Raw genomic sequence first — 23,339 nt, 5'->3', positions numbered from 1 at the left:
AAAAAAAAAAAAAAGTCACCACAAAAGGATGGTGGAAAATTAAAACCTCAAGGACTTCATTAGAAACCCTAAGGTTTAATTCAGTGGACTGACATTATCATCAGCTCATCAGCTGCTTCAGCCAAGTCCCGTCCCTATGGGGATGGTAGCAGTTTTTCTTTTTTAAAAAATTGAAGAATGCTTAATTCCTTAAGGAAATTGGATTTTTATTTTATTTTATTTTATTTTTTTGAGAAACAATTTTCTCAGATCAATCAGTAACTACCTTTCCCCTACTTGGCATGTGTGTATGGCTGGAGCTGCGAGAGGGTGCAATCTGAGGTAACCACGAATTACCCTCAATTCTCTGCAGCCCACCCCCCACTGGCAACTGGAGTGAAACAAACTGATGTCAGAGGAGGCTGCAAGGTGCGGACAGAGAGACCTTCTAGACCAGCGCCTTCACCCAGGAGCTGCTATCAACCCAAAGTCTCTCTGCAAGGGTTCTTCTCCCATTCCACGTAGTCTAAGTTTTCCTCAATTCCTTGGTGTAATCCATTCTGTTTGCTTTCCCTGTCTCCCTCCCCCCAATCATCTGGACCCAATTTACAAACCCCAAACTGCCCAAAAATTTATTCAGGGCCTTTTCTGGGACCGTCTGGAAGGGAAGTGTAAACCGGCAAGACAGAGGCCAGGAGGAGAAGATCTGCTTTAGGGCAGGCCGGGTGGCTCAGCGGTTTAGCACCTGCCTTCCGCCCAGGGCGTGATCCTGGAGTTCCAGGATCGAGTCCCGCATCGGGCTCCCTGCATAGAGCCTGCTTCTCCCTCCGCCTGTGTCTGCCTCTCTCTGTTGCTCATGAATAAATAAATAAAATCTCAAAAAAAAAAAAAAAGATCTGCTTTAATCCGAGAGGTTGTCACAGCTAGCAGCCCCGCGGGCGGTTGGGCAACGACGCAGGCCTCGCTCAGTGGCCAAGGGAGGGCCTGCGGGGGGGGGGCGGGGGCGGGGAGGCGACCAGGGCGGCACCGAGGCGCGGGTTGCGGGCGGACCGGAGGGGGCCGCCTCACCTCACCTCTCCTGGTGCACGTGCACCCTTCCACGGGGGCCCCGAGCTCCCTGCACCCTCCCGCGGGGGCTCGGAGCTCCCTGCACCCTTCCGCGGGGACCCGGAGCTCCCTGCACCCTTCCGCGGGGACCCGGGGCTCCCTGCACCCTTCCGCGGGGGCCCGGGGCTCCTTGCACCTTTCCGCGGGGGCCCGGGGCTCCCTGCACCTTTCCGCAGGGACCCGGAGCTCCTTGCACCCTTCCGCAGGGACCCGGGGCTCCCTGCACCCTTCCGCAGGGACCCGGGGCTCCTTGCACCTTTCCGCGGGGGCCCGGGGCTCCTTGCACCCTTCCGCAGGGACCCGGAGCTCCTTGCACCCTTCCGCAGGGACCCGGCTCCTTGCACCCTTCCGCAGAGACCCGGAGCTCCTTGCACCCTTCCGCGGCGGCCGGGAGCAGCAGGGGGACGCGCGCGGCCCCGCAGGATCGGCCGCGCCCCGAGCCCGCTTTCCCACCGGCTCCTCGCGTTGGGCCTTTTATCAAGAAATGTGGCGGGAAAGCCGCCCGGGAAGCGGGTGCGACCCGCGGGAGCCGCCGCGGGGAAGCCGCCCCCAGCGCCTGAGCTCTTCCGGGCCCCGGGCCCCACGCACCGACCCCTGCGGCCTCGGGCGCTCGCGGGGGGCGGGGGCGGGGGGCGTCCTCCGGGGCCGGCAGGCGCAGCCGCGCGGGCTCCCGGGGTCAGAGCAGGGAGCGCGCGAGCCCGGCCACGCTCGGCCGCACGCGGCGGGGAAGCACGTGCGCACACAAACACCGCCCCGGGGCGGCCCCTCCCCGCGCCCCGCCCCCGCCTCCGCCGCCCGCCCTCCGCCCGCGCCGGCCGCGTGGCCCGCGACCCTCCTCCCAGCGGCCCTCCCCGGGCAAAGGCGCGTCCCGCACTGCCTCTTCCAGGGGGAGCGGGGCAGCCCGCGAGGCGTGCACCCCCCGCCCCGCGTCTCTTCCCAGGGACGGCGCCGCGGGGCCCCGCGCGAACGCTCCCGGGAGGCGCGGCCCCGCCCCGCGCCAGCCCCTGCGCGGGTGACAGGCGGGGGCCGCGGGCTGTCGGCGCCACCGACCCGAGGCGAGCGCCCCATGCCCGGCCCCGCGGGTGTCCTCGCCCTCCCGCCCGGCAGCCGCACCCCGCGTGGGCGCCCGCGGCCCAGGCTGCGCGCACGGAGCCCCGAGGAGCCCGGCGGGGGCGCGGAGCCCCAGGGCCCGAGCGCGGGGCCGACGGAGGGCAGGCGGGCGGCGGGGCTGGAGCCGGGCTTCGGCGCGGGAGCCGCGGGAGGCGCCGCTGCCGGCCCGGGACGCGCGCCAGCGAGCCGTCCCTCCGCGGCCGCAGGACCTCGTTAGCATAGACCTTCGGAGAGACCCGCTGGCAGGACGCGTCCCTTCCAACACGGTATTTTACAAACTGAGGAGGCGAGAGGCGGATGCCGCGGCCGCCCGCCGGCTCCGACTGCAGAAGCGCCAGGGCGCGCGGATCTCCCAGCCGCGCAGCGGGGCCCGCGGCCGGGGAGGGGCGGGCTGACCCTGGCCGCGGGGCCACCGGGCTACTTACGTTTGTGCCGTGTGGGAGACCTTTCCACGCCTTGTCCTGTGGGCTCCTAAATGCATTTGTATGCATTTGTCCCTGCAGCGAAGCGCTAACGGAAAACAGAAGGCAACTCCGATCTGCTAAGGGTGCAGGTACTGGCCATGAAAGAGGGAAAAAAAAAAAAAAAAAAGTCACATGAAAACGATGCTCCGAAATCGCAACCACAACAAAAAGGGAGGAGGGAAATGGGAAGGGGGAAGAAATAGCGCCCAAAGGGTAGACCAGTCAGCTAGGCTCCTAGCTCCCTAGCTCGGGAGCGGGCGAGCCCGGGCGGGGGGGGGGGGCTCCCCTGGGAGGGCGGGCGAGGAGCGAGACCTCGGGCAGGCGGCGGGGCGCCGGCAGCAGCTGGAGCTCGCCGCGAGCGCAGCCCTCGAGTTCACTTGCGGTTCAAAGGCGACTCTGTGACTCCAGTGGAGTCCTCTGCTGTGGGCCTGGGAGGAGAGGAGGGATGGGGGAGGGAAGGAGATGGGGGGAGGGGGATGGCGGGGGGGGGGGGCCTTGGAAACCACCCGCGCCGGAACATTTGTCAGACAAGCACACACACCCACTTCGGCGGTCCACGGCTGCGAGGGGGCCGGTGGCCACCGCAGGCGCTCGGCGCGGACTGCCGCCCGCCGCTTCCCCGGGAAGAAGAGGAGCCCAGCAAATCCGGCCGGTGTTAAATTTCACCGCTCACTGACTTGCAATGACATCACCGAACAGCGCACACCTCCCCCTCCGCCCCGCAACCTACCCCCAGCCCGCGCGGGGCTCCCGCGCCCCCGGCCCCTGGGCCCCCCGCGCCCCGGGCGCGCCCGCTTCCCACGCCACCCTCCCCCGGCGTCCCCGGCGTCCCCGGCGCGTAGGTGACTGCCACCCTTCCCTCGTGTCCCCTTTCCTGCAGTCCCCAGTATGATCTTTTCCTCTTGCACGTCTCCCATCCCTGAGCTTTTCCTCTGTTGCCTTCACACACGGTCTGAAATCACACTCCGCGGAGCCCTTCATTCTCGACCTTCCTGCTTTTTACTTTTTGCACTGATGCTTGTGGCCTAGGTCCCCTTCTCGAGGGACTGCGACGGTCCTTTCTACCTTTCCTCCCGTCTGCCCCCCTGTACTGCTCTTCTGCCGATTTTTCTCTCCTGTGATCCACGTTTCTGCTTTCTGCGCTTCTCCAGCTTACAAATACGGATTGATGATCTGCGTCTATGCATCTAGAGCGTGCTAACAGACCACGGATCTTTCCAGTTTGAATGAATGTCCTCTCTCATTTTTGAAATAAATTTCTTTTTTGACAGAAGCCTCCAGCCCTGCGCAGCTTTTTCACAGCCTGACAAGGCCACCTTCCAAGTCCTGGGGAAAAAATATTAACCATCTGATTTTATCTTTTTATTAATAAAAGTAAGGAAATTCCAGGAGGTCAGGGATCTGTTATCTTACTCTTGCTGTATTTTCAGCACTTAAAATACTACTTAGCGTGTCTATTTAACCAGCGACTGTTGTATACCATTGAATATCATTTCTCCACCAAGTTTTCCTGGCCTATTCTGTGTGCCATCCACAGCTAATGATACTTCTACATGTTGAAAAGCATCCCACATTACACACATACTATAAAAGTTAAAGCAACTATATTGATAAATAGAAACGATTGATGCAACCCTTGGAATTTTAGGAATTATTTCCCAAAAAAATTGGGGAATTGTTTTTTTCCTCCAAGAACATAGGATTTAATTCACCTTCCTTTCCTTCAATTTTTCAACTTTTTATTTTGAAATGATTTTAGATTTACATAAAAGTCAAAAAAATAGTAGAGTTCCTGTATATCTCGCACAGACTTCTAATAGTGATATTTACCTAACAGCAATACAATGATCAAAGCCAAAAAATTAACACTGATACAATACCATTGACTAATCTATAGCTCTTATTCAAATTTTGTCAGTTTTCTAAAATGTCTTTTGTCTGGTCTAGTATTTAAGTCAGGATCTTATACTCTGTTCATTAATTAACAGAGAGATTGGGGATCCCTGGGTGTCTCAGCAGTTTAGCACCTGCCTTTGGCCTAGGGCGTGATCCTGGAGTCCCAGGATCCAGTCCCACATCAGGCTCCCTGCACGAAGCCTGCTTCTCCCTCTGCCTGTGTCTCTGCCTCTCTCTCTCTCTCTCTCTCTCTCTCTCTCTCTCTTTCTCTCTCTGTGTGTGTCTCTCGTGAATAAATAAAATCTTAAAAAAAAATTAACAGATTAAACTGTTATATCTCCTTAGTTTCCTCCCATCTGTGGAGTTCCTGTATTCTTTTGTCTTTCACGACTTCCACCCTTTTGAATTAGTTATTTGGTAGAAGGTCTCTCAATTTGGATTTGTCTGATGTATTCTCATGATCAGGTTCAGGTTACCTATTTTGGGCATAAATACTACTGAAGTGATGTTGTTTCTTTCTTAGGGCATTATATTCGTTATATATAATGTTATATCTTATTACTGGTAATGTTAACTTAGATCACTTAGTCTAAGGTGCAACGTGCCAGGCCTAACCACTGTAAAATCCCTCCCACCCCCTGATTTTTGTAACAAATAGCCACAGCTTTCTGGAATCCTTCTAGAAATCCAGGGCTGAGGGAAGATAGTCATTCTTAAATAGCCTTAAACTACAGTTTTTCTGCAGATTACTACTCAACTAAAGAAAGGTAATTTGGTTTGGTGGAAAGAATAGATAAGAATTAATCAGTAACTCACCTAATCTTTGTCTCCATTTTCATCAAGGATTAAAACCATTTTTTTTATATTCATAATATTGAGTGAATATTTGAATGCTGTATGAAATGGAAATACTTAATAAAATGTATCTCAGGTTCTTTGACTATAAGAAGAGAATAGTTGCTAGTTATAGTTAATAGAGCTCTTGTAATGCAGAAGATCCTAAAGGATCCACATAGTGTCATATAGAGTACATTTGTTTGTGGGAGCAGAGGCATTTGCCTAGTAAAAAATAATGTAAGGAAAAAAATTTTAAATAATGTAAGGTTTAAATGCTATAAACTATTTAGGATGGTGGAGATTCACATAGCTCAAATTGATCAAGACAGATTAACCAGAGACCTTGGGACTTACTTAGTTGGGCCTTGAAAAGTGAAGAGGGTTTACATAAGTGGAACATTCCTCTTTCTGGAAATGGAGAACAGGAGATTCACAATGGGTAAGAGGAGGGTATCTTAATTATTTCAGAAGGAAAGAAATAGATTCATTGGTTGGATTAGAAGTTTGTGCATTGGAAGAAAGATTGAGGGCAAAGTATGGAAGTCTGAATGCCAGGATAAGGGTTCATTCATTCCATAAACACTTATTATTTGGTATTCTAGGCACTTGAGTTACATTGGTGAACAAAATGCATGAAGATTCCCTTCGTGGAGTTTCCATTTTACCATTTAAGATTTAATCTAAATGGTAAAATGGAAACAAATTAAAGAATTTCAAACTGATAAATGATTATGTTCCAAATTCCCATTTTAAGAAGACTGATCAGTACCAGAGCCAAGATTGAAAAGCGAGAAGGTTGGAGGATAAGTTAAATGGAAGTGTTAAAATATGCTAGTGTTTTGAACTATGGAAGAAATGATAGAAAAGCTAAATAAGGGAATCATTATTAAAAGAAATTAAGGGATCCCTGGGTGGCGCAGTGGTTTAGCGCCTGCCTTTGGCCCAGGGCACAATCCTGGAGACCCGGGATCGAATCCCACGTCGGGCTCCCGGTGCATGGAGCCTGCTTCTCCCTCTGCCTGTGTCTCTGCCTCTGTGTGTGTGTGTGTGTGTGTGTGTGACTATCATAAATTAAAATAAAATAAAATAAATTAAAAAGGTCTGATAACTGGTTACATTGGGAAGGGAGAATGAAATTTCAAGTCCAAATGACTGAAAAATTATGCCATTGGCCAATGACAAAGGGAATACAACTAATTCAGTTTGAGACCTATTTAGCTTGAGATATTGGTAGGAAATTCTATTGGGCCCATCCAAGATCTGTTGGAGTTGAAAGCTAGATTTCAAGAGAAAGGCCAGAGCTAGAGTTTTAGATTTCTTCATTATCTGCATAAAGTGGTATTTGAGGCTTTAACAGCAGACTCTGTTTTCAAAGAAGGGAATATAGAAATGGAAAACAGACAAGGACCTAAACTTAGGTTATAGAAAGTGGGGGGAGACAATGCAGAATTAAAAGAGATAGAACCAGGGTGCCTGGGTGGCTCAGCCAGTTAGGCCTCTGCCTTCAGTTCAGGTCATGATCTCCAGGGTCCTGGCCTTGAGCCCCATGTTGGGCGGCCTGTTCAGTGGGGTGTCTGCTTCTCCCTCTCCCTCTGCCTCTCCTCCTGGCTCGTGCTCTCTCTCTCTCTCTCTCTTTCTCTCTAATAAATAAAATCTTAAAAAAGATAAAAGAGAACCAAAAATATGTAGCATTATTAAATAATAGTATAGGAATTCAAAAAATTATAATACAGTAAATACTGTAAATCATATTTACTATGCATGAGTGTTAAGTATTTTTGATATATTAACTCATTTTATCCTCTTAATGAATCCTATTGAATAGGTACTGTTTATCACTCCCATTCTACAGAAGAGGAAATTAAGGCAGAAAAAGATTACAGTGGAACCTTGAACAACTCAGGGGGTTAGAGTGAGTTAGGAAGGAAGGGTGGAATTATTGACAGCATCAGTTTTACCCAGAGTCAGTCTACGTGAGTTTACATCTTGACTACCAGTTTTGTGATCTGAGGCAATTTAACTACAACTGACCTTTGAACAACATGGGTTTGAACTGTGTGGGCCCTCTTACACATGGATTGTTCAATACAATACAGTCCTGTAGATATATTTTCTTAGGATTTTCTTAACATTTTCTATTCTCTAGCTTACTTTATTGAAGAATATGGTACATGAGTTGCTTTTTACAATTACAGATTCCCGAGTTTTATGCCTCTAGATTCTGACTGAGCCTGTCTAAGGTGGGACTTGAATCTACATTTTTGACAAGTCATTGTTAAAAGTACTGCAAGTAATTGTGATACAGATAGACTAGTGATATGGTAACATGTCAACCCATTCTTGACTTAGTCATCAAGTACAATGCTTATTGACTGCCTGTGAAATCTCTTAATGAGTAAGTACTCTTGTTCACATGGATCTAGGCAGAATCATTGTGGCTTAACCAAAATTCCATGTTTACATATTTACTGAATGATTGAATAACTAAAGAGTGTCATACCTACTGTGTATTAGGCAGTGTCCTAAGACCTGGGGTTATGAAGATATGTGGCATAATTATTCCTTTCAAAGAGCTTATTACCTGCTAGGAACGGGATCTCATAAAAACCAACTGGTATAGATGATGAAAAGAAGTAAGAATAACCAACTGGTGACATGGAGCAGTTGGGGCACAAAGGAGATAATACCCAATTCTAGCAAGAGTGATTGGGAGCATATGAGGTTTGGGTCTTTAAAAATGAATAGGTGTTTGCCAAGTTGACATGAAAATTCAAGCCAATCCAGGTGGAGGAGGCAGCATAGGCAACAGCATGGAGATATAAAAAGTCCTAGCATCGTGATTACAGGCATGCAGTTGGAAAAACTATAATATAGAGATGAGGATGGAAAGAACCTTCACTGATATTTGAGAGATACATGTTTAAACTTTACTCATTTTAAAATATGGGTCCTGGAAATTTAGATTTTATTTTGTGTTTAATACATAATGCACCCAAGTTGGAGACACAGAGTTCATTAAAGTAATAAGGAATACTTACTCTGGTTACAGTAATTGGGAGGGAGGGGGGAGGTAGGCCGATAGCTGGAAGGGTTCTTTCACCAGAGCCTTTGAGAAGATGACAAAAAAGATTCACAAAAATGACTTAATATTCACTTTGGGAACAGAACTATATACACTTGTCAAATAGCTAACTAAGGCATGTTTATATACAATGTATTGCAAGTGATAAAATATTTCAATCCCTCCTCACTACAGAAACAGATGAAAATTCTTAGCTTGGATGGTGAGGAAATTTTTTCAGTTCTGATCCAATGTGAATTTCCTGTCTTTTATTATGCAAACTTTTTCAATTTTCTCTGCTGCCACTTTTTTCCTTCCCAAGTCTGTTTATGCTAGAATCTTTCTTCTTTTCTTCTCTTCCTTTATTCTTAGTCTTGTGAATTAACTCAAATGTGCATCTAAAACAGTTGGTAGAATGATGTTCCTTTCTTCGTTTGCTGGTCCAGGAGCTAGTGAGCTCTCCATAATGTGTTTTCCTTTCATATGGATGCCCATGGTCTTTGACATGCTTTGGACCATGTGGTGCTGGAAGAGAGTTTTATTCTGACGTTAATAGGAAGTATAACATGTTTATTGGGACTAGATCTGAAACCAGACAGAAACACAGACAATCTTGACACATTGTGCATAATACAGAGTTCACCATTCCAGTCCCACCGACTACATTCCCTTTGAGCAGGACTAGTTTGATCATTTCACACATACTATTGCCTAGTTTACCTGCTCAGATAAAACATGGAAGTCAAGAACTAAGATAAGCCCACTGTCTATTAATTACTTGTCTCTACCATCCCGGTTGCCTGTTTCTCATTCCCTCTGTGTAATATCTCACTGTTCTAGCCATTTTTTTTTAGAGATTTTATTTATTTATTCATGAAAGACACACAGAGAGAGAGGCAGAGACACAGGCAGAAGGAGAAGCAGGCTCCATGCTTCTCCATGGGACTCCATCCTGGGTCTCCAGGATCATGCCCTAGGCTGAAGGTGGCGCTAAACCGCTGAACCACCAGGGCTGCCCTGTTCTAGCCATTTAGCACAGATTCTATATGATTCATTTGTGAAGTGAACTAAATAACTAAATGGAGGCCACCAATTGATTTAAAGGCAACTCACAAAAATAAATAAATAAATAAATAAATAAAACTCACTTTTCTCTGGCAAGTAACCTTAATCAGTGTTAAGGTACTAACCAATGGGCTAGGATAATCTGAGTCCAAATACCAGACAAGATAAAATAAAAGGGTTACATATATACAGTATGTTCCACTAAGTGCTCTATTAGTTTATTTTAGTCTGCCATTCAAACAATTGTGTGTGTGTGTGTGTGTATGTTGTGGGTAAAGTTTGAATGAAATTAAAAAATAGCCACAGGGATGTTCATTACAATGGGCCTCACGCCTATGAAGCAAAGTATTACAGTGACACCATTCATTCCACTGAAGTTCATCATCTATCAGCATTTCTATTTTAAACCCTTTCTGAATGATTTCCAAAATCTGCAGTGTTACCGGAGGGCCCATTAATTTTCAAATGTATATTTAAAGTTAAATTAAAACTGGTAATTTAGAGTATGTCTTTGAAACCTTAAAGATTCTCCCCTGACTGATTCTCTCCCCATTAAAAATTCATCGCTACAAACAATGTACTCCTGATACCAGATGTGGTAGCATGGTGGAGATAGGACACAGACTGAGGGGGAATTTGCTATAGAGATACATATTTTCTAAACCTTTTAGTGTATCTTCACCCAAATTCCTTTATTGAACTGCTATAATGGAGTTATTTTATGGAAATAATAGGTATTTCGGTAGTGAAAGAAATTTCTACTCAGATTTACTTTTCCTTAATCTCCTCTGGCAATTCCCTCATTTCTAGTAGTATAAAATTCCAGTCTAAAAGTTGGTGGGAAAAAAGCTTAATGTTATACCTTTTAATTAGAGTGTGATGGGACGCCTGGGTGGCAGTGGTTGAACATCTGCCTTAGGCTCAGGGCGTGATCCCAGAGTCCTGGAATTGAGTCCCACATGGGGCTCCCTGCATGGAGCCTGTTTCTCCTCCCTCTGCCTATGTCTCTGCCTCTCTGTGTGTATCTCTCATGAATAAATAAATAAAATCTTTTTTTAAAAATTAGAGTATGAGGGATCCCTGGGTGGCGCAGCGGTTTGGCGCGTGCCTTTGGCCCAGGGCGCGATCCTGGAGACCCGGGATCGAATCCCACGTCGGGCTCCCGGTGCATGGAGCCTGCTTCTCCCTCCGCCTGTGTCTCTGCCTCTCTCTCTCTCTCTCTGTGACTATCATAAATAAATTAAAAAAAAAAAAAAATTAAAAAAAAAAAATTAGAGTATGATATCATTCTAGATGTACATAAGTAAAATAATTTTTAAATAACATTTTGAAGCTATGTTAACATATTTATGGTACATAGAATCATAACGGCACACTGAATGTTAATGTTATTTTTTTATTTTTTTATTTTATTTTTATTTTTTTTAATTGTTATTTTTTTTAATCAAAAAAATATATCATTGGGGATGCCTGGCTGGCTCAGTTGGTAGAGCATGACTCTCTCTGAGACTCATCTAGATCTTTGGTTGGAAAGACTCTCCCATTTCTGATCTTTGTGTGTCAGCCCTATCTGTCTGCCACAGTTATTTCCCAGAAGCCCTGAAAAGAAGAGTGTATGATTAATAGCAGGACTCAATATAATCACTCTTGATTCCATTGGCTCTCATCCAATAGAGAAAATGAATCCAAACAATTACATGTGACCCTCTTGTGCTCTAAAATAAGATCTCCAACATAGTCACACTTTAATTTATACCAAAGTCTCAAAGGTTTCAGATTGGCGAGAATTCCAAGATGAAGTTTTCTAAATTTACCCTTTGAATTGCACCTTCTAAAATTATTTTTCCTGACCTACAATTCTTAGGCTTTAACATTTACTATGATATAGTGCATGTCTCCCATTTTATTCAAGCAAACATTAGGGCTTATACTGACCATATGAACGAATCACGTAATTTCCCTTCTATTTTGTTTAGCTTTTGCACACAAATATTAAATCAAAATTCTTTTCCGGTGCACCTGCTGAGAGAGACAGAGTAGAGAGACAGAGACAAAGAGAGACAGAGAAGACTCTAGACTCAGTTCTTTCTCTTTAAGTCTATCTGTTTAGCTCATATTTCCACAGTTCAGTTTAGGAAGTAAATTGACTAGAAGGCTTTATTTGGATAACATACAAATTATTTCTCTCCTCAGAGAAAATTTCCTATTTTACATTTTCTCTATTTTAAAATTCCTCAGAGGAAATTTTAGCCACGTTTAAAGACTCTATAACAGTTCTAAAAGATCTTTAAATCAATAGAATAGTTGTGTTGATACTGAATAAAACGAAAAGAATTGCAAAACCACTTTGATGCTTAAATTTTCTTAAAATTATGTATTTAGAATAGTATCTGCCCACTATAATCACTTATCGTTTTCTTCTCTGAAAGCATTTAGTTTTTCTTCATTTCCCCACCCCCATAACCACTATATCCAATGTGTGTTTTAACAAAATATCTGTAACCTAGGACAAGAACAATATATTTTGGAATATATATTCAAGGGGAAAGTATTTAGAATTCCATTAGTGCCAGCCCAAAAGTATGGGGCATTACTTTGGCCAAAGAAATACTAAATGTGGATAGAAAATATTTAGGAAATATAAGAAATGGAAAGAATTAGAAAGTGCCTTCAAGGGTAAGCAAGCAGACTAATTCTAGGAGAGATGGATGTTCTTCCTAAAAATCTTTGGCTTAAAAAAAGTGCAAGAGAAATAGTGTTGGACTACAGTAGCAAAGATGAATTTTTTTTTCCCCAGATCAGCATTTTATAAAAGAAGGAATATGAAAGGAAGGATTTTTAAACTCACAGACCAGATTGCATAAAGGATTGTTTCCATTAAATGAAAGTTAAGTAGCTTTTGAATGTCATGAATGAATATCTGCTTTGTGTGGAATGCTTCTCTTAAACTCATTGTGATATTAAGCATATTTATGTAAATAATGGGTGATGGTTTTAATATTATATAAACATTACCTTTGTTATGTGATCCTTCTGAAAGACTCTGCTGACTGTTACTTTTGGCTTAAGAAATCAGTGAAATCATATAGGTTTTTAAGGAAATCCACAGGAATGTATAAAACCTCCCCCTCCCACTCTGGAAGAGAAAATCAATGCCCCTTTTATGTACCTACATTTCTACAGGCAGGTCTACAGCTTATAGCTGGAATAAATCCATGATACAGTAGAATAGGCTTAACCCAATATGAGATCAAATCCTAGCTCTGCCACTCAGAAGCATGAGATCTAAGGTAGATTACTTCATTTCTCTCACCTTCAGCTTCCCTATTGGCAAAGTTAGGGTAATACTGCTATTCATGTTCACAAGGGTGCTGTGAAGATTAAATAAAATAGTCCCAAGGCATCTGGGTGGCTCAGCTGGTTGACCATCTGCCTCTTGATTTCAGCTCAGGTCATGATCTTGGCTCATGATCTCAGGGTTGAGGGATCAAGTGCCTCATGGGCGGCTCGCTCAGCAGGAAGTCTGCTTACTGTTCTCTCTCACTCTCTCAAATAAATAAATAAATAAATAAATCTTTAAAAAATAATAAATTAAATAATCCTATGTAAGGTACCAGGCTCTGGTGCATAGCACATGCTCAAGAAATGAAACAGCCTCCCAAACACCTTTGAGGTCTGCAGTCCAGGTATTGTTTATCCCAATTTTTTTTTTAAGATTTTATTTATATATTCATGAGAGACACAGAGAGAGAGAGAGGCAGAGACACAGGCAGAGGGAGAAGCAGGCCCCATGCAGGGAGCCCGACGTGGAACTTGATCCCGGGACTTCAGGATCATGCTCTGGGCCAAAGGCAGGCGCTAAACCGCTGAGCCACACAGGGATCCCTGTTTATCCCAATTTTACAAATCATGAAACAGGCTTGAAGACAAAGCTACAGTCACAGAGTTAATGAGTAGCAGAGTCACATCAGGAATACAGGTCCTGCTGATGATAATGATAACAATAACAATAATACTATTTCTGATTATTGTGATAACAGAAGTAACATTATTTTTATTTTTAGTATTATTAGGTAATGACTTGGTTGATTGATTAGAATTTTACTTCATTTTGCTTCTTATTTCCAACTCCTATGAAGCTTTCATTGAAGACAGGAAACAAAGTACCCTCTCACAGGGAGAAGAGCTTCTCTTCCCTAGTGGCATGTACAAGCCCAGAACAGCCAGAAACAGCCCTGTTTTCACTTGGAAATAAAACAAAACAAATGATGAGATTACTTAAGATATCAGTTCAAACTGAGATAGATGCATTTGCCTCCAAACCTCTCCAAATGGTAGCAATTACTGGTTTAATGTTGATGACTTCCCACTACTTGAGCCCTATATTTATATCCCTATGAATGAATGTGTATTCACATAGCTAGTTTACATGTGAAAAAAACCTATTCCTATGAACCCTCGAGTGTTTTAGACTGCTTAGCCAGTTAGTTCACCAGGTATTAGCAGGCCAGAGTCCATGTCTTTCATGCTATGAAAGATATTTCAGTAATATAGACAGCTTAATACTGGCTACTGAATCTAGTATAGTCAGGAGAAGAAAATCCTTTGTTCTCTTTATTGGTTTCAATATTCTTGAAAATCTGGGAAATCTGTGGTCATGTGTGTACAGGGTTAGAATATAATATTTCTTTATAAATGAATCAACGTTGATCCAAGAGAAGGTTCCAGAGGGGTTAACGCTGCTCAGTTAAAGGACTGCTCAGACGTGGGTGGGTGTGTGCCTGCACTGTACACACACAAGCTGTGACCATGTGAAGCCAGTATGAGTTCACAACGACAAGATCTGACGGACTAATCTAATTTCCTTTTTGGACAGATTGGCAAAACTTGGATCAAAGGAATACCTATCAATCCAGTGTATCTGGATCTTGGCAAGGCATTTGACTAGATTTTTATGATTCTCTTATGGAGAAAAGAGAGAAATATGTTTTAGATGATAACAAGCCAAACAATATATAATTACTGAAGGGATGTTAATTAATAGATTTGAACCGGCATAGACATCTTACAGGACATCTTAAGTTCTGATGTTAGCAATTTCCAAGTTTAAGTTTTCAAATTCTTAAATGAGTTCATCGAAGACATTTGAGAATGCTGATGAAATTTGGAAATGCTATATCATTGGAATTTGAGTGGGGTGACCAAGGTTTCCCAATTTACCTCAGACTTTCCCACTTTGAGCACTTAGAGTCCCAAATCCTGGGAACCCCGAAGACCCAGGTAAACCAGTGTGATGGTTAGTCACTCTAGATTTGATTAGGAGTTAGAAATGACGTGAGGCAGGTAATTTTTAAATTACCCAACTTAAGTACCTCATATAAGTGGAATCATACAATATTTGTCGTTTTGTGACTGGCTTATTTCATTCAGCATAATGTTTTCAAGGTTCAGCAATGTTGTAGTATGGTCAGAATTCTCCCCTTTTTAAAGTCTGACTTATGTATATATACACCACATTTTGTTTATCCATTTATCCCATTTATTCATTGAGGGCCACTAGGGTTGCTTCCACCTTTTGACTATTGTGAATAATGCCACTATAAACATGGGTAGTTCAAATATCTGTTTAAATCTCAATTTCACTTGTTTTGGGTACATATCTAGCAATGGGATTGCTGGGTCATATGGTAATTCCATTTTTAATTTTTAAAGGAACCTCCATACTATGTTCCATAGCAGCTACACCATTTTATATTTCTACCAGGAGTGCACAAGAGTTGCAGTTCCTTCACAGCCCTTCCAAAACTCGTGTTCTCTTTCTTTCTTTTTTTCTTTCTTCTTAAATAAAGTAGCTATGTTAATGGGTGTGAAATGGTAACTTACTGTGGTTTTTCATTTCCCTAATGATTAGTGATGTTGATGACCTTTTCATGGGCTTATTTGCCATTTGTATATCTTCTTTGGAGAAATGCCTATTTAAGTCTTTGCTCATTTTAAAAATTGGATTGTTAGTTTGTTGAACTGTAGTTCTTTATATGTTATAAATAGCCATCCTAATGGGTGTATCCACAGGATCTCAATGCCATCAAATGCATTTAAGATTATCCTCTCCTCTCACAAGATGAAATTATTTAAGAATTTTGAGCAGATAGTACCAAGAGGTTTAAATTTAGGTGGTTCACTCTGGAGAAGAAAGATTGAAGGGGGGAAGCCTGAACCAGGGTAACAATACAGAAGCTCTTATTATCAGTTAAGAAACCATGAAGACCTTTGGTAATGGAATTGAGGAGGAAGAGACATACATGAGATTTTTAAAAGGGCAATATCAAAAAGGCTAGATGACTGACTAATGGGCTGTGATTAGGAGAAATGCAAGATGATTTCCCAGTTTCTTAGGAGAATGGGTGGATGGTAGCTTTACACCAAACTCAGGAGTCGAGGGAGAGATACAACCAGTTTTATTTAAATTGAATATGCAGTACCTGTAAGGTAGCCAGGTGGATATGCCTCATTGGTGGTTAAATATATTAGCCTGGAGCTTAGCACAAAATCTGAGTTTGAGATAGACTTATCACAGTGTAGGTAAACCCTGAAACCAAGATTGTCCAAGGACAGTGAGTAAAATTTTAAAAGCATATTGATTTCTGAGAAACACCCAAATTTGTGGGCTGGGCAGAGCAAGAGAAGCCCACAAAGAGGAGCAAGAAAGAATATCCATGAAGGTAAAATTTATAGGGATACGAGTTCAGCTCAATATAAGAATGTTTTTAAAATTAGAGTCGTCCAAAAAAGGAGGGGGGGAGTCCTTTTGTTGAAAGTGACTTCGCAGCCACTGGAACCATTGTCAGAAGCAGGACAATCACTTACCTCCTGTGACCATCCGTCACAGGAGGGATTCATTCCCAGATGAGGATTTGGTTTCCATGTTAATAGTATACTTAAAAAAAAAAAAGATTTTATTTTTTTGAGAGAAAAAAGAGAGAGCATGAGCAGGGGGTGGGGGTAAAAAGACAAGCAGACTCCCTTCTGAGCAGGGAGCCCAAAGCAGGGCTTAATCCCAGGACCCCGGGATCATGACCTGAGCTGAAGGCAGATGCTTAACAGACTGAGCCACCCAGAGCCCCCAAGAATATACTTTTTAATGACTAGAAAAATCTGTTTCATCAGAAAACAATGCAAATTAATAAAACCCTGGGAGGGGGATCCCTGGGTGGCTCAGTGGTTTAGTGCCTGTCTTTGGCTTAGGGCGTGACCCCTCAGTCCTGGGATTGAGACCTGCATTGGGCTCCCCTGCATGGAGCCTGCTTCTCCCTCTGCCTGTATCTCTGCCTCTCTCTGTATGTCTCTCATTAATAAATAAATAAAATCTTAAAAAAAAAAACCAACCCTGGGAGACTTTTACTTGTTTAATATTTGAAGTTTCCAGGACTAATTGAAAAAGAAGAAATACGTGAAAACTTTTTAGTCTTTCAAATCAAGAGCTAGGCATATCCCCACTCAGAAACTGCTGCAAATATTTCAGAATATAAGCCAAAATAATAACTGTGATTCTCTTATAAATAATGCTTGCTGAAAGACTCAGACTTACTGGCCAAAAGACTTTGGTTCCAGTAAGATGAGTAAGAGAATTTGCCAGCTCTTTAGAAGACAATTCCCCCTGTGTCAAAAGAAGACTGTGTGTGCTTCAGTTTTATTTACAGTTATTAATTATGAATATGGAAGCATTATGAATAAAGGAAATATGAATAATTACATAAACCAGAATTACTGGTTCTCTGTCCCAAATCATGAGGTTTACCCTGGGGAAGTGGAAAGCAACAGAGTAAAACTTCTCCAGAATGCTACTTGATAAATATTCCATATTCTGGCTGGAAGGAAAGAGCAACCTTTGCCTTTGAGTCCTTTATTTGGTTCTGTAGCTCCTAACGAGGCCCACCTGCCCCAGCCTGCTGACTGACAGCACAGCTGCACTCTGTCAGGCAAGGTCCGCTCCCAGGACCCACCAGACCTGGATGAAATTCAGATCACCAGTTAATGCAATCTCATTGCTGGTCTCTGAGGAATGGTAACTGGCTTTCCAAACAAATACGAACAGTCTGGGAATCATCTCTATAGTCTACACATACGCAAAGCTATTTGGGAATGAAGGCAGTAAGTCTTTTTTTTTTTTTTTTTTTTTTTTTTTGGTCTAAAAGCCTACATTATTCATTTTTTTGTCAGTCCCTCCATCCATCCTCACCTCTGAGAAAGTTTTCTCTAAAACCTGCACCATTGTAATATCCTTTCAGGGTCAGATAGTGATGATTTGAATCCTGCCTCTATCCTGTGTAAACTCAGCTATCTTTCCTTGGTTTCCTTGTCTGTCAAATGAGTTATAATACATAAAGAGCTTATAACAGTGTGGACACGTAGTATTCAACAATGTACGCAGGATATGCAGGGTTCCTATACCCATCAACTTAGAGAACTCATCAAATCAACTGATGTTCCTCCTGAATGGGCAAAGGAAGAGGATCAAGAATGCTTGGAAAATTAGCCTTTGGTTCAAAATTGAAATAGATTGCTTCACTTGTTGAGCTATGGGCATAAATCACCTTTTCACACTTATTCTCCAGGGTCTAGGGTCTCCAATCTTCTCCTAATGAGGAGCTATTTATGAAATAATGTCATCCCCCAAATCTTCAGCATGCTGACTTGTGTTGGGTCCTTAAAGTTCCAGATGATGAGAGGTTTGGAGGCAGGAGAAAACCAATTGCTAAGAACTGATATCTGGCTCACTGAATCAATTTTTGAACTAAAGTACCTTTCTGTGTTAAAATACCACCATCATCATCAAATCCTAGAATTTTAGAATGGAAAGAGACCTTTTATTATTATCAGGTATATATATACCTATATGAAAGAGTTAGATTTGATACATATATACATATGTATATATGAGACACAGAGTTGCTAAGTCATTTGCTCAATATTTTTTTTTAACAAATTAGTCATAAAGGATTAAAGTCTACCCCTCCTGGTTCAGTTCCCTCTTTCATACTTCCATCCAACAACTATTTCTTAGATTCTTCTGATATGCAAAATATTGAGTAAGGAGGTGAATAAAACATAATCTCAGCCCTCAAAATCTTATAGTTTAGAAAAGAATCATACCAAGTAGATGAACTGCTACATTTTAATGGTGAAATATTCAGTGCTATACTGTTGGGCAGAAAGATACCAGAAGGGCATGTTACAGTCTGCTGGGAACATCTCATCATCACTGAGGAGGACTTATTTTGTGTCAACACTGTCTAAGATTCTAGGGATACAAATGTACAAAGGCACACTACAATTCTCCAAAGGTTGTAAAGATGATCACAAATACAGTAAAAACCAGCACATTCCATGTTATATGACTGCTGCAGACAGTATAGTACTAAGGAGCTCAAAAGATGGAGAGCTCACCAAGGGATGGGGCCATTGGAGAAGATGAAAATGGCATTGGACTTCGAAGGAAATAACATTTTGTGCTTGGAATTTATCTCCAAAAAGTAGAAATGTGATTCTTCCTTATGACAAATCTGACTCTTTCCCCCAAGGTAACATGTTCTCATGACAATCTTTTTCAGAACTTACAAGGAAGAACTTAAAGGTGATAGTCTTAGAGCATCCCATGTCTTGTTTTTGCTGTGCTTCCTAGTTCATCCTCTCCAAAGGATTTTTTTAATATTCAAATGTATTTTAGAGATTATTCACCTATTCCTTCTCAGTATCCTACTCTAGCTGTTTCTCAACAAATCTTTTTCCTAGTCCAACCTCTTAAGAAATATATCAGAATAGGCTTTATTTTTCATACTAAATTTTGACATTTTCCCAACATAGCTCAATATGTGACTTTCAAGTAAAAGCTTTTCCAAACAAAATTGTGACAATGTTACCATGAAAAATCTTTCAACCATTAAAGTGTGAAAATGTGCATGTGAATTTTAAAGTATTAGAGCCCAATGAGTAAGTGAATTATAGAAAAAAAGGATTAATATCAAATGCCTAGACATTATTACCTAAACTTGGATAAACCAGGAAATTTTCCAAATCAAATATGAAATCATCAGCCCAATATGATTAGGAGAAAAGTGATGTAATAAAATCAACTTTTAAATATCTATATGGCATGTTGCATTTCCTAGGAATCTTCAAATGTTTGCTTAAGAATAGCCAAAGCAATTGCAATAAAAGATAAAACAGCTCTTTGAAATCATATTTCTAAAAATTTATAAATTTCCCCAATTCCCTACATTATTTAAAGAAAAAGTTATTTTCCCAGGAAGGAAACTTCATTTTAAAAACCACTCCAGTATTTCCCTTGCAAAGAAATAAGCCAGATGATTCTAACACATGGAATTTTACTTGGGGAAAATTCAGAAATACAAGGAAACTTTAGTAACTCTTTAGTACTAACAATCACTGTGTAATTCCTAGAAGTTTTCTTCCTGATGAAAGTCGATGAGATAATAATGTCTACTGAGAAACAAAATAAACAAAAACCTGGAAATCAGCAGCAAGTGGTTATATAGAATCCATATGATATTCTAGAAAGAAACTGGACTGGGATCAAGATGCATGTATTTGCCACTTACCAAGCAGAAGAGAACAGATTCTATAGGTATGTTACATTTGATGATTTTTTGACAAGTATATATACCTGTGAAATCACCACTCCAAACAAGATATGGAAGGTTGTCATCACCCTAGAAAGTTCTTTCATGTCCCACTGCCATCAAGCTCCTCCCCCATTCCTGCCCCAGGAAGCTATTGTTTTTATTTCTACTTCTATAAATTAGTTTTACCTTTTCTAAAACTTCATGTAAATGGAACCATGTACCTTCTTGTTACACTGCTATTCAGTTGTTTTTAAGACTCATTTATGGGAAGTCCTGGTGGCCCTGCGGTGTAGTGCCGCCTTCAGCCCAGGGTGTGATCCTGGAGACCCAGGATCAAGTCCCACGTCGGGCTCCCTGCATGGAGCCTGCTTCTCCCTCTGCCTGTGTCTCTGCCTCTCTCTGTCTCTCATAAATAAATAAACAAAATCTTAAAAAAAAAAGACTCATTTATGTTGTCATGTGTGTTCTTCTTTCTGCTGCAGAGTATATCCCATTGTATAAATAAACTATTTATCCATTCCCTTGTTGATGGACATTTGGGTTATTTTCAGCTTGGGACTATTATAAATAAAATGTAATGGATAATCTGTCATCATATTATTTGCTTTCCATTTGTCTCTTCGAATTATTTTTCCTCTGTTTTCCTTTTCCTGCCTTTATTTGGTTAATCAAATATGTTTTTGGGACACCTGGGTGGCTCAGTGGTTGAGCGCCTGCCTTCAGCTCAGGTTGTCATCCTGGGTCCTAGGATCCAGTCCCACATCAGGCTCCCCATGGGAAGGCTGCTTCTCCCTCTGCCTATGTCTCTGCTTCTGTCTCTGTGTCTCTGATAAATGAATAAATAAATAAAATCTTTTAAAAATATATATGTTTTAAGTATTCCTCTTATTTCATCTATTGGCTTCTTTACTGTAACTTTTTGTTTTTAATTTTTAAGTGGTTGCTCTCGCACTAACCATATGCATGTATAATTCATCAAAGGCTATTTGTCCAATATTTCACCACTTCACTCTTTATACCAGACTCTTCACCCTTCCCATTTGCTACTTCCCATGTCACAAATATAATAATTTATAAGAATATAACTCCTTTTACCTGCCCTTCCTTTTACTTTTTCAAAGCTGTCAACCTCACTGTACAACGTTGTTATTTTCCATTTAAATCGTAAGTGATTTTTATATTTACCCATTTACTTACCATTTCCAGTGCTCTCCATTCACTACTATAGATTGAAGTTCCATATGGCATTATACCCTGTAGCCTGAAGAACGTCTTTTATCATTTCTTATAATGCAAGTCTTTATTATAAGAGTTTTTGGATACTATTTCTGAAATCCTTCAAAAGTTGTGTTGACAGGGGTTTTTTTCCTCAGATTTAAAGATATTATTCTATTATCTTCTGGCCCCTATTGCTTCTGATAATAGTCATTATTTGTATCATTACTTTCCTGTGATTAATATGTCTCTTTCTACTTCCAAATTTTCTCTTTCTTTGGTTTTCATCAATTTAATGTGTTTTTCCTTTATTTATTACTGCTTATTACTTGGAAATAAATCAATTTTTAAAATCAAAGTAACATTTCAGTCATTATGTCTTAAAATATGTTTTCTTCTTATACTCAGTCTTAGGACTCTGTTACATATATGTTAAACCATTTGATATTGTTCCATGGGTCCTGAGGCACTGTTAACTTTTCTTTAATTTTTCTCTCTGTTCTTTAGAAAATACCTGAATTTTAACTCAAGGTCCTTGATTTTTTTCTTCTGCCATCTACAGCTTGCTGTTAAGCTCATCTGGTGAATTTTTAATTTTAGTTAGGATTTTCCACTCTAGAATTTCCCTTTTTTAAAAAGAGTTTTTTTGGCTCTTTTTCCAGCTGGAACCATGGAGGTTGCAGAAGAGAAGAAGAAGGTTCCTGCTGTGCCAGAAACCCTTAAGAAAAAGCAAAGGAACTTCGCAGAGTTGAAGATCAAGCGTCTGAGAAAAAAGTTTGCCCAAAAGATGCTTTGAAAGGCAAGGAGGAAGCTTAACTATGAAAAAGCTAAGCATTACCCACAAGGAATACAGGCAGATGTACAGAATTGAGATTCGCATGGCGAGGATGGCGAGAAAAGCCAGCAACTTCTAGGTGCCTGCAGAACCCAAGTTGGGATTTGTCATCAGGATCAGAGGTATCAATGGTGTGAGCCCAAAGGTTCGAAAGGTGTTGCAGCTTCTTCACCTTCACCAGATCTTCTTCAATGGCACCTTTGTTAAGCTCAACAAGGCTTCAGTTAGCATGCTAAGGATTGTGGAACCATATATAGCTTGGGGGTACCCAGACCTGAAGTCAATGAATGAACTGATCTACAAGCGTGATTATGGCAAGATCAACAAGAAGCGAATTGCCCTGACAGATAACACATTGATTGCTCGGTCTCTTGGTAAATATGGCATCATCCGCATGGAGGATCTGATTCAGGAGATCTATACTGTTAGAAAATGTTTCAAAGAAGCAAACAACTTTTTATGGCCCTTCAAATTATCTTCTCCACGCAGAGGAATGAAGAAAAAGGCCACCCATTTTGCAGAAGGTAGAGATGCTGGCAACAGAGAGGACCAGATCAATAGGCTTATTAGAAGGATGAACTAAGGTGTCTACCATGATTATTTTTGTAAATAATAAATGACTACTTTCAAATGGAAAAAAATTAAATTAAAAAATTAAAATAAAAAAGAGTTTTTTTGTACTCTGCTGAGACACCACTTCCTCATCAAGATCATACATTCCTTTACTTACTTGAACACATTTTTCTTTCATTCTTTTTAACATATTTATAATGGCTACTTTAAAGTCTGTGCTAAAATTAATATGTGGGAACTCTAGAAGTTGGTTCATATTAACTGCTTTTTTCTTGACTATGAGATTTCTTTTCATGTCTCATAATTTTTGTTTGCATATAAAACTTTGTAGATGATTCATTGCAGAGACACTGGATTTTGTTACCTTATTTTGAAGAGTGTTGATTTTTGTTCTAGAAGTAGTTTAACTGTTAAGCAACTTGAACTTGGGTAAACTGTGGTCTTACTTTGCTAACATGATTCTGTGGAATGTCCATGGTGTTTTCTGCATTCCTGTTACTGAGCCATATTTATCTCTAGTAGGGAGAGAGTTTGGAAGTTTAGGTTTGGTTACA

At 41.7% G+C, this 23,339-nt stretch overlaps 1 protein-coding gene and 1 pseudogene across 7 annotated transcripts in view; one reads left to right on the top strand and one right to left on the bottom strand.

Moving 5' to 3' along the window:
- Positions 1-4,405, bottom strand: part of COL24A1 (collagen type XXIV alpha 1 chain) — a 388,183-nt gene extending 383,778 nt beyond the window's left edge. For 4 of the 7 annotated variants that reach the window (XR_005987020.1, XM_041750763.1, XM_041750767.1 and 1 more), the window contains exons 1-2: positions 2,973-4,405; positions 2,622-2,752 (exon numbers count right to left, since the gene is read on the bottom strand). Coding sequence is in view for 5 of the 7 variants with exons in the window: in XM_041750763.1 (XP_041606697.1) it covers positions 2,622-2,677 (56 nt within the window). In the remaining 2 variants the exon portion in view is untranslated. Of the gene's footprint in view, positions 1-2,621; positions 2,753-2,972 lie in introns of those variants that run through there. The other 3 variants (XM_041750764.1, XM_041750765.1, XM_041750769.1) reach the window with 3 other exon arrangements.
- LOC121488302 lies at positions 1,943-22,881 on the top strand (annotated as a pseudogene).
- The last annotated feature ends 458 nt before the right edge of the window (positions 22,882-23,339 follow it).

Source organism: Vulpes lagopus, chromosome 3 (genome assembly GCF_018345385.1).
Source record: "Vulpes lagopus strain Blue_001 chromosome 3, ASM1834538v1, whole genome shotgun sequence".
NCBI lineage: Eukaryota > Metazoa > Chordata > Mammalia > Carnivora > Canidae > Vulpes > Vulpes lagopus.
Note: the sequence above shows the minus strand (reverse complement) of the source record. Positions and strands in the feature narration are given on the sequence as shown.